This window comes from Sceloporus occidentalis, unplaced genomic scaffold (genome assembly GCF_023333645.1).
Source record: "Sceloporus occidentalis isolate IW3139 unplaced genomic scaffold, rSceOcc1.0.p SCAF_7, whole genome shotgun sequence".
Classification (NCBI taxonomy): Eukaryota; Metazoa; Chordata; class Lepidosauria; order Squamata; family Phrynosomatidae; genus Sceloporus; species Sceloporus occidentalis.
In genome coordinates this window covers 76,366,337-76,383,754 of record NW_028316987.1, presented here as the reverse complement: position 1 = coordinate 76,383,754, position 17,418 = coordinate 76,366,337, and the positions used below count along the sequence as shown (strand labels likewise).

Sequence of the window (17,418 nt, the reverse complement as noted above, 5' to 3'; positions counted from 1 at the left end):
CATTCAGTTGTGTAACATTACTATTCAACACAAGGATTGTGTAGCACAATCAACCTGTAACTCTGAGGAGATTTACATTACACAGCCCTGATACAAGATCTTGATCACAGTCCAAAGAGCAACCTTCTCAGCTAGTCTGAGATTCTAGAAGTTCCCCACCTTCAGCAACCAAAGTTGGGTCCACAGCCACCATGTTGGTCTGAGCACTCTAGCACCATATCATGAATCTGTGCTTTGAAGTTAGATTTTGATCCTGGGATTTAAAAAAGGAGAATTTCCAGAGGCTTCTGGAGACAATGCATAGCTATTCTGTCTTCTCCCTAAGAATGTTTCCGGGGTGTGTGTGTGTGTGTGTATGGAAAGCCAATTGTGAAGACAAGTAGCAGGAAAAGACAGAAGGGTTATACATGGAAGACAACAACCTCTGGATCCCCATGAAATACTGTGGATGGGGCAGGTCAATTGCATAATCAAAGCCCCATCTGGAAGCACCCAAGAAAGGACTCTTGTTTGGCTGCTAATACAGATTTGCTGGTGAATTTTGGTCTTGTGAATCCAGTCTAGTCCACCTCTCTCCTACCCTCAGGTAGTTGTCCCAACAAACAGATGCTGAGCTGCTTAAACTTTGAATGTGTTATATACTAAGACATTTCAGGTGTCTTTCATCCACAGCTGATAAAGATAGTTAGTGAATAAGCAATTACTCTAACCCATTTTGGAGAAGACTCCACATACAACCCTAGGATTAATCTTGGGTAAACCAATCTCTTATGATTGTGCGTCTGCTTAGCTAGGCCACATGGGAAATATCATTAGGAGTAGCAGCAGCATTTTACAATTTAACTGTCATTGGTCTTTGTTTGTTTAAGAGCTGCAGTACTTAACTCTGGAAATGTACAAGACAAAAATCTTAAGTGGATCTGAGAGACATTTCTTTTTAAGAACTGATGTGGGGTCAAGTCTCAAAATAACCACGGTTAAAGATCTGATGCACCACCTTTGAAGGAAAATAAAGGATTTTATTTCTCTTATCATTATTGTTATTATTTGCCCCTGCAGTCATTATAACCCATATAAAATAAAAAATCTATATTTTACAAAATAGGATCTTTTTAATATATATATTTATATATATTTATATTTATATATTTGTTTTGTAAAATTATATGTATTTAAATACATCTGAAATGTCTGCATGTAAATTAGAAATTCTGTTCTAATAGACTAAGAAAAAAGGCAAAACGTCTGCATTTTAAAGCATTTGTTTGTTTGTTTTGCTTTATGTTGCACACTGCCCCTCATTTTATTTTACGACAGTTTGGGAGCAAATTTGGCACTATTTTGTTTGGTTACTTTTAGCATAAATTATAATTTTTACTAACTGTACTAAAAGTTGGAAGGGGGGAACTGTGAGCATGTCTTTGATTTCTGATTTGCATGAATGCAGCCTTTTTTATATTACTTCATCAGAAAAGATGTATTCACAAACTCAAGGGTGCGGGGAAAAGACTTTTAAAGAGGAGCAATGTTCTCAGTTTTAAATTGCACTCTACTTTGACGCCACAATATAGAAATAGATTCACTTTGGAACAAACTACAAATACATTCACCACAGTTTGTGACAACTTAATTGTCTACCTAGAGACATTTCAGAAAGGTCTGACAGACCACATGATTATAAATCTTGCCCGAGGCGCTCTATTTCCTCAATCAGAAAATCGATGTCTTGGTAAGCCGCTGCTGGATTGGAGATAACCATGCGGAAGAAGTTGACCTTGTCTCCCAGAGGCTGATAGCTGACCATAGTAGTACCATACTCCATCATTCGGGCTTTAATTATTGGGGCCACCTTCATAAATGCAGTATGAAAAGCAAGTAAGTATTATATGGTCTCAGGATCAAACTAGACATATGACCAGACACTCCATTAGGCAAGAACCTTGGGGCAGAGGTCTAGAGCTTCATTGAAATGAATAGCAAAATTCAAAATTAAGCAGGGTTGGCTGATTGATTACATTTTGAAGGAAATGAAGTAATAAAACACTGCCTAATAACTCCTCCTCCAAGTGAAGGGTCTAAATTTAATTGAACATTAGCAAGAACTTCTTGACAGTAAATGCTGTTCAACAGTGGGGGAAAATGTCTCAGAGAGTGGTGGACCTTCTTTGGTGGTCTTTAAACAGAAGTCATATGTCCACTGCTCCATATACATATCTTGCACTGGCAGGGATTTGGATTAAGATGGACCTTGAGGTCCCTCCGAACTGTGATTCTAGGATTCTAAATCCAGACTTTGACATTTCCACTGAGCATCAACATATGAGACTCCTCTTCCATAACATCTACTAAAACACACTCTTATCCTGAGTTTTATGTGTTCTGCCCTCCCCACTGCAAGTGGATTGATTCAATCAAAAAAGCCACAGTCCTGAATTTGAAAGAGTTGAGAAGGGCAGTTGATGACTGGGGCTCTCTGATGTCTCTCAATCAAAGCATTCCCATATGGGAAACTCAACTTGACAGCAAGAAACAACAACAGCCTACCCCCAACTCTTCAAATCCATATCCAGGATTTCACTAGAAGATGATGTAGAAATCAACAACCAAACTTAGCTTTTATAAAATATGTTTCAGCCTTGTACAAAAATTAATTGGACCTCTCCTCCCATAATGCTGGAGTCACCCAAGAATACATCTTATTTATATTATTGATTTCATAACAGGAACTAGCACATCTCCTTCTCCTCTCTGTCTCTTTTGTTTACCTTTGAAAGACGATTCATTCTTTCTTCATTATCCTCCATATTCCGTAAGGTGGGAGGCACATACCAGAAGCAAACATTTGTGTGCTGAGGCTAATGGAAGAACAACAAAATATTTTTAAAAATTAGCTCAGTCACAGTAAAATTTGTGGTTTCTCCCTTCCCAGGTGTTGCTCTTCCTATGAGAGTGATCAAATTGCTCTTTTTCTTTTTTGCTGATTTTGGCACAAACCTGGTAATAATTGTCATCATTGTGATCAATGAATATGGCAATGTTTCTTGTAACATATCCTGAGGAAATCACACAGTGATATACATCACTCCAAGTATGTGTCTTCAGAAGAATGAGACATAAAAATTCTATGAACAGGGCACTGGAAGATAGACGTGTGCGACTATGTGTGTGTCTCTCTCTCTGTGCACACACATCTTCAAATCACCCATTGACTTATAGCAGCATAAAGAAATACATATGGTTTTCTTAGGCAAGGAATACTAGAGATGGTACAAAGCAGTAAAAGAGCTTTGCATACACAAAAATTAGAGTTCAGTACCTGTTATCTTCAATCAAAGGATTTGGTAGCAGGTAATGGAAAAGGTTTTGGTATGGGACTATGGAGAACTACTGCCAGACAGATTAGACCAAAGTTTCAAATTACTTTTTGGACTGTTCCTCACAGACTCCTCCAGCCAGCAATGGCCATCCTGGCTGAGGATTTCTGGGGGCTGTAACCCCCCCAAAATAACTTTTCTAAGCTTGGTAGTACATAGTATTGGGCCCATGGTTACCACATGTCATAACTTAGATAGGAAATTCCTCTGGTGGAAGTAGTCAGTCCAAGCATGGTTTAAAGAGAGCAGAGGTCTCTTGGCTAAGTCTTCCTCATTTTATGGTGACCTATTGAATTTCTTTTTTAATTATGGAAAATATTTTCCAAACATATATGTTTATAGGTAAGTTAAGTAATGGCTCATTATGCAGATATCTGTTTTCTTTTGTAAGATGTTTGTCCTTTGTTACTGTGTGTAAGTGTAAGTGGTTACCCAAACTAACCAGAGGTACAAAGGCTACTAAGGCTACTTTCACTACAGAAAAAAAAAATTTCTGGAGCTGGATCTATTCTTTATAGCATGTTCTGGGATCTCTCCACACATATTCTTGAAGCCCTTTCTCTGTCACAAATGCTTTGGGGCAGTGGGTTTCCAACTTTGGTTTTCTGGACGTTTTGGCCTTCAGTTCCTACAAGAGCCAGTCTGCATAGTCAATGGGATTTTGGGAGTTACAACCAGGGATTCTGGCTCAGAAATGCAAAACAGCTGAAGGAAACATGGCTTTGGGGACATGCAGTATAAAAAAAACCTGATTGACAACAACTGTGCAAGATCTGCCTACTGCTGGCTAGGATGCCAGTTGTGGTCCTTGCGCCAGTCTTGCATTAATGAGAAAGTACAACAATTCTGCCATTGTATTAATGAGTTAGTACAACAATTCTGCCAATTTTGACATCAATGCTGGTCAACTGTGGCTTTCCAGATGCTTTGGGGCCAGCTTCCATAACCCCATGCCATTGACTTCGCTGCTTAACACTCATGGGGGTTTATCGGTGTCTTGTAGCATCTTTGAGACTAATTGTGTGAAAGAAGTTGATGGGGATTGTAAGCCAAAAACTCTGGAGGGTCAGCTACTATTCCTGGCTTATGTTGGTTCCTTCCAGCACAATGGGCAAGAAAATTAGTTAACAAACTGTTTCTTGGAACCCAAATTGTTTTCCACCCCCCTTATGAAGTAGATTTCCTTATTAATAAGATCCTGATTGCTAGTACATTGGTGAAAATTCTCTAACGAAATACTCCTATGTATGCTTACTGGAAAATGTTGCTTCCTCTCAGTGTGTATGAGTCAACAGACTTTGGACTAAGGCCAGATAGTCAAAGTTAGAGTAAATACATACCTTTCCATCAAATACCATTTCAAAGCCTTCTCTGTTCTTTATTTTGTTATACAGGTATTCTGCAAGGTCCAAGCACTTGTCAATATGAGCTTCAAATCCTACAGTGCCCTTTGGAACAAAGGAAGAAAGAGTGACACTGAAAGGGACTAAAGCAAAAAAGAAAAAGAAATCATCAAAGCCATCATTATAAAGTGGTGTCACACAACCTTGCATTCTCCAGATATTTTGGACTTCAGCTCCCAGAAGCCCCAGCCAGAATAGTCAATGCTTAAGGCTTCTGGGTGTTGAAATACAAAGCATCTGGTGTTCTAAAGATTGCAAATGCTGCTATGCTAATCAGTCAACAGGTCCAAGAAGACAAGCCCTGATCACTCATAGTTGTATATGGAATGAGGCATACAGTTGAAGACATTAACCTTGGAGACCTGATTGTACACAGTACATGTATGAATGCTTTGCAACAGTGTTAATTTGTAAGAGTTCATTGGAGAGAGTTGTAATGATGTAATATTAAGCCAAACATGTTCTTCTGTTTAGGTCTCCTAATGAAAAAATACCAGATTTTTAAAAAGTTGTCTGCCTCTTCCAAAGTTCTTACGGGTCTGAGCTGTTTAAGCATCTTTTCTGAAAGTTCAATGTTTCATAAGCTAATACTCAGCATTTCTAAACTGGACTGAAACAAATGGATTCCTTCTTTGATATCGCCTAGCTAGCAGTCTCTCTTTTGGCCGACTACCATGTGTAGGGTTTTTAAATAATACATGTGGTTTTTTAAAAAGTTAATTTAAAATGTAAACCATGAAATATATAAATTATTGAAATAAATAGCCAATGGCATTTTAACTAATCAAAATGTATTAATTGACTTATCCACTAATTAACTGATTAACCTCTAAAGCCTAACTCTTAAAAAAAAATCAGTTTTAATAGGTGTCCCATTTAAAATATGGTTTCACGTTTTAACTGAATGAAATTATAACATATTCAGCAGCATTTCAAAGGGTATTCAATACACTAAACATGCTGGATCTTATCCAGCACTTCAGCAAACAGAAAGCCTTACATGACCCAAAGTGGGACTTGCTCTTTGTGGAACTTTTCTGTTTGTGGAAAGGGCTGTGAATCAGTGAAATCCTACACCGACAGAAGTATGGGAAATGACTTCGCAGTTGGTCCTCATCCATGCAACATCCCATACCATGACTCAGGTTGTGACTAGCATGGCCCTGTGTACTAGTCTGGCCTCTCTCTCTCTCTTTCACTGTATAAATTGTGAGAACATAAAATAAGGCCCTGGAAGTCATCCATCAACCATTAGGACAGGAGTTGGCCTAGTGTGGCCTTTGGGCCATTTTTGATGCCACCAGAGGTCTCAAGGTATTAATTGTGAACACGAAGTGACTTCCAGATACTTCCTATTGTTTGTTTGTTTGTTTATTTATTGAAAAGGGCTTCTCCTGGACTTACAATGGACCAGGGGTGGCCAAAAACATGGTGAAAATGCTCAAACACCTCTTGCAAGTGTTTGGAGGCATTTGGGAGCAAATAATAATAATAATAATAATATTTATTTATTTATTTATTTATTTATTTATTTATTTAAAGGGATGTGTGGTCCACCAAGGTTTCCTTAGCTTCCCACAGTTGCCCAGCCCTGTAAGAGCACCTGGACATCAGGTTGAATAGGTACACACATAATTCAGTCACAGGCTCTTCCACTATACCAAATAGTATGCTACTATTCTTGTATCATACATGTATGCAGATCTGTGTCCTTTTCTGTCCCTTTTTAGCCTGTATTTCTTCTAATTTTTAGGGATGGCTAAGTGACTGCTCTTGTGATCCACTAGCTATGCATTGTGGGATGTCAGTTGTCTGATAGTTCATTTTCTTTTTCTTTTTATGCATGACCACACTAGTAACCATCCATACCTAACTGAGAGACTACATGCAGCTTAATAGACACATGGAGAATCTGTGTAAGTTTCTGTAATTATTTTGGATTGTAAATCCAAAATCTCCCAGACTGGTTTCTGGGAGTTGTTGTTCAATAAAGTAACTTTTCAAAGCTCTTATCACCAGGTATCCTGATCTGATTAAAAGCAATAGCAACCTAGTTCAAAGCTGTTAACTTGATGATGATCATGGTGAAATAAGACAGCAAATGCTACTTAAAATGTTTATTTCTTGTGGGCTATTTGAATAAATATCTTCATTCACTGTGAAAAGGAAATCTTAATAGAGAAATCTGAAATCATTAAGTGGTAAGTATTTATTTGGCAGCATTTCCCAACCGCAACTAAACTGATCCTTTGAGATTCCTCACAAATGTGCCCCAAGAAAGGACAGATTTTTAATTAGTTTCCCCACATTAATAATATGCCTGCTTTTAATTGCTACATAAAATGGAAGCAGGTGTTCTAGTCACAGTTTTGCCATGTCTTGTTTTAAGAATTCCTGCAACCAAATCCTCTGTGTTTCTCAAAAGCTTTTAGCCTGATTACATTAAAACATAACTGCTGTGCTGCCAAGTTGCCTAGAGCTGAGGCTTCAGCAATTGCTCCATGAGGTTATAGGCTCTAAACTTGAAAGAAACACATGATTTCCTATAACTGGAATGTGCTTTGACAATTATTAGTCATTTGTTCATTCCCATGGCTGTGATTTTACCCATCTCTCACATAGATACCTTGCATTAGGGAGGCTTGTGCACAGATCTACCACACTACTGAGCACTAGTTGCCTAACAATTCACACACAACTCTCCCTTCTCCCTGGTCAACACAATGGTTGAACTGAGGCTGGAGCATTGTTGCCTTAGCTCATAGGTAGGAGACTACCAAAATTTGGTGGTACAACAAAATAAAACAACCTTGGCTTACTCTTAAAGTTCAACTTTTTCCTAACTGTATTTTTGCAGATCACAACGGCACTCATTCTGATTGTGTTATGCCAAAACATATCATGGAAATGCTTACCTTTGCCCTCCACATCAGCCATAGTTTGAAGACATCCACATGGCGCCCACATTGCAAGGCCTTGTCACCAGTGTCATATGACAAGTCATAATGTTTGTCTTGTTGAAAGAGGTAGGAAGCATGCATTTGATTGCAGCTTTGCATCAGTCCCTTTAAAAAAACAGATATACAAGTACATCAGTAGGTGATATTATTTATCCCTTTGCAAGTGGTCATGCTGCTTGAGGATTCTGGGAATTGTAGTTTTTTCAAGCTCTGGCTCCAAAGCCAGCAAAAAGATCAATAGTATTATCCTTGTACTGCACAATGTATTTCTGAACATTCTTTCCCATTTACTCCTGCCTTGATAGCTGACTAAGCTTAGAAATAGTCAGGTGAAAATGTGTAATTCACCTTTCAGCTCTTAACAGTAGGCATACAATCTCGAGGTAGTTATTACAAATGGGAGACTGCCTGTAAGCAATGTGTTTCTGAGCTCTTAAATCAGTTTGTAATAGAGTGAAGAAACCTACAAATTCATCTGACCAGCCTCTTGCCAGTGCTGAAGTCCATCTAGGGGACTTTCCATCTTGGCTAGATAAAGCTCCCTGTAACATTTTTTTAAAAATCTCAGTTCTTATAGGAAAGGAGTATAGGCCAGTGACAGAGCAGATCCTACAGGGCCAGGAGATGTTATACAGATGTAACGAGCAATACAGAATATAGAATATTGGTGATTTTAGGTTTCCAGTGGTTGTAGCTGTTTCTTGGCTTTGGGGCTAAAAAAAGACATCATATCAAAGCGCTGAACCCCCCCCCCCTTTTTTTTTTTTTTGGATTACAGTTCTGCCAGCCAGTGTAGGACATTTAGGATAAGGGAAGCTGTAGTCCAAAAAGGTAACTTTTCCAGGGTTGCTACACATTTATCTTTTGGTTTGATTTGCAACTTCTACCCAGACACATGACCCTTTGTGTCACAACTGCAGAAAAACCACCCAGATCCCACCCAATAAAAGGCCAAAAGTGAAAAGATATGCAAATGTATGGAGATGTACTTCTTCTCGAACAAGCAGAGCAGAACACTGTAGAGGAACTCCCATCATCTTGTGTGGATTCCACGTCACAGAGTTAGCCCTAGAACATAAATAAGGGGATGAATTATGTAGTTCCTAGGCTTTATGATATGATGAGAAGAAGCACTGAGACAATAACAGAGATAAAATAAAAGGAACTTAACCATGGTTTTTATGCTATTAAAGATCTAGCCATTTATTTCAACAGTGATTAGAGTTTGAAAAATAGCTTCAAATTATATCTTTGACAAGCGTATATTGATTGATGTGCTATAACTCTGTTAGAAAGTGAGCTGGAGAGCAGTGGCATCCTGTAATTTTAATTTGCAGCAACTTTACTGACAGCGGGCATGATCCAGTCAGAGACTTCCACTGGTGAAATCCAGCAAAACTGACAGCAGATTAATCCATTTCTACTCCAGCCCCAAAACAGGCTCTAGGTAGCTGCGAATACCTCTGATGACTAGAAGAGGTGAGTCGAAGAGCAAGCTATTGTAGCCTCCAGACTGACACTGGATTTAGCCCAGTTACTCCAATATCCAGCAAGCAGCATTTAATAATATGTCTGTGAGTCTTACCTTTCAATGCCATTTAACTTCCATTTATGTTTCCTTGACATCAGCAGACCACCACCCCATGCTCCCTGGAAAAAAGCACACAGACAGTAACTGTTAATTTTTGTTGTTGTGTATGCTTTCAAGTTTCCGACTGTCAGCAACCCCAAGGTGACCATATCATGGGGTTTTCTTGGCAACATTTGTTCAAAGGAGGTTTGCCATTGCCTTCCTCTGAAGCTGAGAGCATGTGATTCACACAAGGGCACCCAGTGGGTTTTGTGGCTGAGCTTGGAATCAAACCCTGGTCTCCAGAGTCATAGTCCAACACTCAAACCACTATGCCATGCTGGCTCAGTGACACTGAATTCAGAGGATGGATATCCAAATGAATTGAATCACTTTTGGAAAAATGTTGTTGGAGGAGTAGATAAAATAGGGAAAGGACATAGATGCTGATGAAATGGAATTTATCATGATCAGGTGTGATAATGGCACCAATGTGAGTGGATTTTAAAATAGAAGACCCCCCCCCCCCACACACACACACAGTGTTTTAAGGGCAAGGAGCTACTCTATTGTATTTTGCAAGTCTATGCATATATATGATGCTACATAAATAAATCAATAAATTAATGGCAGATCAGTGTGCCAGTTATCGTTAAACTGTATCATGAGAACCAAATAAAATCTCAGTATACCAATATCAAATGCTGGAAAGAGACTAAAAGACTATTTATTTCTCTGCAATAACCAGAAAAAGTAAATTTTCAGCATTTTGCAAGGGACAAAAATGAAAGATGTTTACCAGCTTTAAGATTCCCTGAGAAGCCATGATTCTTTAAATCCTCTGCAGACTCTGCAGAGTCTTGCGGAGCTTATTTTCACATTTAACAGCATGACTTTGGTCCTGGAGTATATTTCTAGATTAGATATTATTAGAGATTCTAGTATTGGTAATGAAGCGCTTGAAGATACTGATTCCATACTTACATCAACATGCATCCAGATCTTGTACTTCTTGCAGATGTCTGCAATGGCTATCAGTGGGTCAAATGCCCCATAGACTGTAGTTCCTGCTGTGGCACTTACTAGGAAAGGAACAAATCCCTATGGGGGAAAAAGAGGAAAATATTCCAATAGAAATAACATTCTTTAGCTGATCCATTATCTGCCACAAAGCACCTGCCATGGACCTGTTGGGAAGTGAATTGGACAGAGACTTCTTATAAGTAGTAAACAACACACAGAGCACAGTCTTTGGCTCTGTCACTCTGGCTGCATTTGCCCTGCAGAAATAATCCAGGTTGACACCACTTTAATCACTATGGCTCAATATTATGGAATTCTGGGAACTGTAGTTTGTTGTAGCACCACAGCTCCCTGACAGAAAAGGCTAAATGTCTCGCAAAACTATGCTTCCTAGAATTCCATAGCACTAATCCATGTCAGTTAAAGCAGTGTGAACCTGGATTATTTATGCAGTGCAGATGCAACCTCTGTGTCATTTGAGCCTGGTGCCAGATTTGTGATACTGTGAATGAGGGACAATCCATTGAACCTGAATTCTCACAAAAGAGAAGTCTTGTAGGTAGTAATAGATGTCCTCTTGTGTCCAGGAATAAGATGTTCAGCCTGTTCTAGATGTGGTTGAACTCCTGCCATAAAATTAATTTTGTAGCATGGGCTGCTTCTGGATTCAAGACTGTCTCTTGAGGCTCAGCAGACCCAACTGTCCCTTGAGGCATCAGCTATAACTATTCTTGGGCATCACTAGCCATATTCTGCTAACCTCCCGCTTGGATTATTGCAGTGGGATAGGATTGCCTCTGAGGATGACCCAGAAATGTCAATAACTGTGGAAGACATTGGTCAGAGTTCTAAATACTGTAAAGTATCCTACTTAAGTAGCACTGTATGGGATCCTATTTAACCATTTGTAACATTAATACCATATCATATCTGTTATCAATATTACACTAGTCTTAAAGAACAGTATTAGCTATTAGCCTCTTAAATCAAATTGAGGTGCTGCAGTTTACCTTTAAATTCCTAAAAGTCTTATTTATTTGATTGATCAATATTCCACCTATCTCCCAAAACCTGGGCTCATGGTGGCTTCCAGCAATAATCACTTAAGAATAAAAACTTATGAAGATTTTTAAGGTACTGAAAAAACAGATATGGTATTGTGTTGCGAAGTAGATGTGATAACTGGATTACTATTTCCCCTGCTTTACAAAGGACAACCATATGCTGGAAGGGTTGTTTATTTGAATGTATTTTCTATTTAAAAGGCTTTCTGGTTTTAGTCCAATTGAAAGATAAAGAATTATAAGGAGAGAGACCCGAAAGGATCTTGAGGTTGCCTATCCAAAGTTAGTACATGGACACAGGCCACCTGGTCACAGTCTTCTCTATTATGGTGAGATGTGTTAATTTAAACTACAGCTGGAATTTTGTTGGTGCATTACACCAGCAGAAAAAGAGGGGAAAAACTTTTGATGCAGTGACATCTAAGAGAAGTAAGGCATTGGTGGAATAAGCTGTCTAAATCTAGCAGATATTTTCTGCCTTTCCTTGCAATTCCTGTATGGCTCTGGAAAAAAATATAACCACTGCCATAGTACATCAACAGGATTGTGGCCATTATTGCCAAATCTACATTTATGTATCTATAAATTTCTTTATGCTAATGGTATGCAAATTGATGTACCATTTTGTTGCCCTTTTTGTGCTGGATAAAGGACCCCCAATTATGTTCCGTTATATTACGTCAGTATTACCACCCATTTACATCCTCCTTTTATCTTCTCCATTTGCAAGAGTTATCGCTGTTTCTACATGTAGGTGGCAGCAAATTGCCAAGGCCCCAAAAACATATTGATGTTTTGTTTACAGAAAGCTTTCCCCAGCATGTAATAAAATGGCCATCTAGAATGGACATGTCTGCTTTTCACTTCTCAACTTTGTTGAATAAGCAGCCTACATGCACTGATGTCATTGCTGACTTCACAAGGCTGATAGAAGCGTGAGTTAGCGGAAGATAGAGGTTTTGCGGAACCTGATACAATTAACTGGTTTCTCTTTGCAATGCCCAAAGTGAAACAGCAACTCAGTGAGGGGCGACCTCACTCCTTTTGCAACGTAACTGTACATTTAAGTTATATTTAGAGTTTATGGGAGTGTGACAAAGTATACTGGAGAAGAGTATGTTTTGCATGACAGCCAATAGTTTATAGCATTCACTTTGAAATATTAATAAAAATAAAGTTTTTCAGTTTCTTATGGCCAAGAGATGTTTTTAAAAAATAAAATAAAACAGTAATCAGAACTGTAACTAAAGATTTTCTGAAGAGGACTTATAACTACTTGAAATTACTTTTTAGTATGTATCTACATTTTAAAAGTAACTATCCAAGCACTGGCTAAAGCTGGATAGTTCAGACTTTTCCACAGGAAGCCTTCTACAAACAGTCTGCAAAGATTGTATTTGCCTCTTTGCATCTAGTCTGGTTTATTGGGTGAGTTTCAGACAACAACACTTTGGAGTGAGAAGAATCTGAGCATCAGTCATTTTAAAAGTAGACTTTGGTACAACCACACAAAGTTGGATACAGGGTTCAAGACTCATGGGGGTGGCTTGCTTGTTTTAATACCTAGCAAGACTGAGGCTGAATCTGCACTGCAGCAATAATGCAGTTTGACACCTCTTTAACTGCCATGTTGCAATGCGATAGAATACTGGGAATTGTAGTTTGTTATAACACCAGAGCTCTCTGACAGAGAAAGCTAAATATCTCACAAAACTACAAATCTCAGAATTCCACAGCACTGAGCCTTGGCAATTAAAGTGGTATCAAACTACATTATTTCTGCAGTGCTGATGTAGCATGAGACAAAGAGATTTTGCAACACATGGCAAAGGACAATGTATAGACTGTGTACAGAAGCTGATGAGACTGACAGCTGAATCCCACTTCAACACAACTGACAGAACAGTGTTTTTGCTGCACCTGAACACAGCAGTCTAGCTCAGAGCACACAGGGCAAGCCAGGAGGCACACATAGTTCTGTTTTCTATCATTTTTACTGCAGACGTCCATGAAGTAGTTGGTTCACTCTGCCTAATGATAGGACCAATATTGATGCCCTACTGAAGAGTGGAACACAAAATCATATCATGAGAACTATCAGTGGCATATCAACATTGGAAACAATGGAAGGGTCTAGCTCTGGAAAACACAGATTGCATGCAAAGGATCCAGATTCGATCTCTGGCATCTCCAGTCAGATCTAGAAAAGACTTTTATCTGAAATCCTGCCAGTTAATCCTGCCACATTCAGTCCTTAGTAGACAGATGGAACGGCAGTCTGACAGGATCTCAAGCATCTGTTTGGCAGCTTGGATCATCTAGTTTTGTATCTTTATGGTGGCTAGCAACAATTCTCTCTCCCTAACCTCAAGGTGGGAGCAAGTCTTTCCAAGATTTATTATTTGAAGCCAAAGTAGACATGACCACGAATGTGGTTTTGAATGTAATGTAATTTGCAGGGTTTTTTTTTTAATGTACATCACAGAAACTGGAGGATTGTGATAATTATTTGGATCACAGCAGGCATGCATGGAGAAGGAATTTAATTGTTCCTTTTCCTGCTACATTCCTGAAGAAAATCTCTCCACTGAGACTGGCATTTTGCATTGAGAGTGAGAAAATTGCCAATTGCCTCATGTGGCCCACAGGAGCCCTTTGCCCACCCTTGCATTAGACACTCACATTAGACATTTATACAACCCATTAAACACGCACACCAGCTCAAGCACACTGAAAAGTTGTATTTTAATTTCATTTTATCCATAGAAGTTGGTGCCCAAATCCTCAGCCTTTCATGAAGTAGCACTTAAAATAACTAAACAATAAAACAAATAACAAATTAACTAAGCCACTCCAGATGCAATTCATAAACAACAACAATCCAATTAATACTGAAGTGATAACAGATGCATCACAATACTAAATGGTAAAAAGAATGCAGAGACCCAATGTAAATGTATACACATGAATAGCATTAGAAAACCTTTTAACTTGCTTCTGTTTTCCCCTATCTGATGCCTTCCATGGTATAGTTCGTATCATCTTCTGCTAGCACAACCAATTGCTGTGTTAGATGGGGAAGATGGAAAATTAAGTCCAACACATCTGGAGGGCCTCAGGTTAGAGAAAGCTACTGTATGGCACAATGACCGTAGGCAGAAATGTACTTGCCTTTTGCTTTGCTTCAATGATTCTCCTTTCAAGATCAGATGGGATCATTTTGCCTCTGGAATGAAGACATCAAAAGATAATGGTTACCAATTTGCTATCATGACTTTTCCAATCATTCTGATACTCAGATGGTTGAGACGTTCCAGACCTTGGAAATCTTTTTTTATTACAACTCCCAGAATCCCCAACCAGCATGATCACTATCATTGTGGCTGGGGATTTGGGGACTTAAACTTGTTCAAGCTGTGAGGAGTTCTATTTGCCACTTACAAGCATTAAAAAACAAAACCCCAACCTACTCGTACTTAGCAACAGAGCAGGCTGCCCTACATTGAGTTTGGCCATTGGTCTAACACAGTACTGTTTATTCTTGCTGCCAGTGGATTTCCAAGGTTTCAGGCAGGATTCTTTTCTAGTCCAATTTAGAGATCTCTAGTAATCTCTGATGATCTCCCATCTAGGTGCTAACCAGGCCCAAACTGTTTGCTTCCAAAATCAGGAGAGAATTGGTATGTTCATGGTGGTAGGGTTGTAAAGCAATGTTTTATCAGATTTTGGTCTCATATCAAAATCATTTTAAATTCCTGCATACCAACTTCAGTACTGTGTGATGTCAAGAGCCTGGTGTAGCGGTTTGAGTGTTGGACTATGACTATGGAGACCAGAGTTTAATTCCTGGCTTGGCCATCAGACCCACTGGGTGACCTTGGGCAAGTCACATGTTCTCAGCCTCAGAGGAAGGCAATGACAAATCTCTCTGAACAAATCTTGCCAAGAAAACTTCATGATAAAGTCACTATAAGTCAGGAATGACTTGAAGGTACAAAACAAGAACAAACTATGTGATGGCAGCTTTAGTGTATTCTAACTGAATTTTAGCTTCATGTAAGATACAATCCAATGGCCATCTTCTCATCTTGTTATTCAATTCCATTGATTAGGTTATTCAGTTAGTTTTATAATGGAATCACAGTCCTCTGATATCAGTAACATTTCCATTAACCTGAAAACATGTACACACAGAGCTAGATTAATGCTTCAAAGAGCCACATGGAAACCAATGAGACCAAGGTCCAAAACACACTGTAGAAATAATTCAGTCTGAGGCATCTTTAACTGCCCTGGCTCAATACTAGGGAATTCTGGGAACTACAGTATTGTGAGACATTTAGTCTTCTCTGTCAGAGAGCTCTGGTCCCAAAATAAACTACAGTTCCCAGGAATCCCCAGCAGTGAGCCAGGGCAGTTAAAGTACTGTAGTCTCAAACTGGGTGTTTTCTACAGTGTGTTTTGGACCTTAGTTTACTTATGATGACTGAAATCCCATTAGTTGCACTGGGTTTACGCAAACCATGATAAGCCTGGATACAAACAATATTCCATGTTTGATAAGGAAATTCACTGGCAGTGTATTAATGAAAGAATTGTGTTCTTCAAAAAAATAGTACAAACTGTTGTAGAAGTATCTTTTAGCTTGGAAATAAACTGAGAAGTATATGGTAACCTTATTGTGTTACCATTACAAATATTTTGTTTGTTACACGTTTTTAAATTATATACACAGTTTATATACCAGTCCAATAACACAATTTGTCTGGGCGTCTCACAAATAAAACCAACATTAAAATACAAACTAAATAATAAAATGTCTAAAAACTAAAATAAAAACACAACCCGCAAAAACACCTCCCCAAACAATTCAAAGATGAATTTTGAATGGAAAACTCCAGGCTAAAGGTGTGAAGTTTTTAAAAAGGTCTAAGGATGCTAGGTGAACAAACATATTATTTTTGGATATACACAAATTCCAAAAAGCTGGCAACCAGTGAGCCTCTTTCAGAAGGACACTCCATAATCAGGGTGACATTCTCGCAAAAGTCCCTTTCCTTAGAACAGTGGCTCTCTTCCTTTGGTCCTTGAGGTGTTTTGGAGTTCAGCTCCCAGAAGCCCCATCCAGCATAGCTAGCAGCCAGGAATTCTGCCAGCTGAAATCCAAAATATCTGGAGTGTCAGATTAAGAACCACTTGAGAACCAGTCTTGGTAGTGGTTTAAGCACTGGATATGACTCTGGAGATCAGGGTTTGAATCTCTGCTGAGCCATGGAAATCCACTGGGGGACCTTGGGGAAGTCACATTCTTTTAGCCTTAGAGAAAGACACCAAATTACAAATTACAGGATTGTGTAGGAAAGTTAAAGTATGGTGTCAAATTGCTTTATTTTTGCAATATGGATAACCCCCTGTGGGTTTTTATGGCTGAGTATGGATTCAAACTCTGGCTTCCTAGAATCCTAGTCCAGTCTCAGGCAGAACTTTACACTCTGCCACACAATGCAGAATCTAAGCCAGTATATACTCGACATACTGCATATACTCGACTATAAAGTGACTTCATGTGTAAGTCAAGAGCAGGTTTAGGTGCCAAAATTATAGATTTTGATATGAACCGTGGATAATTTGAGGGTAAAACTTAAAGATATGAACCAAGGATCTAACAAATGAAGGAAAGGAAAACAACACCAAAAAACTTCAAAAAAATTCCAGAAGGCATTTCTGTGCTCATATTGAAGGCTGGACAGATGAGAGAATAGAGAGTGGGAAGTCAGTGCTTCCAGGACAGATTACACTCTTGCCTTTCACCAGGAGATGGTTCCTTTTTTAAATAAGAGTTAAAGTACAGTAATGACTTTGGCCCATGGCTAAGTCGACTCAGGGTTTTGGGGTTAATTTTTTTACTAAAATTTTTAGACTTATAAATGAGCCTATACAGTAGGTAATGTGTTTTTAAAACAACAACTATAGAAACATGAACAGTTAGTTTACCTGGGTCTGAAGTGAAAAAACATCCGCACA

General features: G+C 38.8%; 1 protein-coding gene across 3 annotated transcripts in view; it reads right to left on the bottom strand.

Annotated features, from left to right (window-relative positions):
* Positions 1-712: 712 nt before the first annotated feature.
* Positions 713-17,418, bottom strand: part of GAD2 (glutamate decarboxylase 2) — a 48,092-nt gene continuing 31,386 nt past the window's right edge. For all 3 annotated transcript variants that reach the window (XM_089533396.1, XM_089533395.1, XM_089533397.1), the window contains 8 exons: positions 14,566-14,620; positions 10,292-10,408; positions 9,323-9,387; positions 8,727-8,805; positions 7,693-7,842; positions 4,715-4,822; positions 2,766-2,855; positions 713-1,849 (listed from right to left, as the gene is read on the bottom strand). In XM_089533396.1, coding sequence (XP_089389522.1) covers positions 1,676-1,849; positions 2,766-2,855; positions 4,715-4,822; positions 7,693-7,842; positions 8,727-8,805; positions 9,323-9,387; positions 10,292-10,408; positions 14,566-14,620 — 838 coding nt within the window. In that variant the 3' untranslated portion in view covers positions 713-1,675. The remainder of the gene's footprint in view (positions 1,850-2,765; positions 2,856-4,714; positions 4,823-7,692; positions 7,843-8,726; positions 8,806-9,322; positions 9,388-10,291; positions 10,409-14,565; positions 14,621-17,418) is intronic.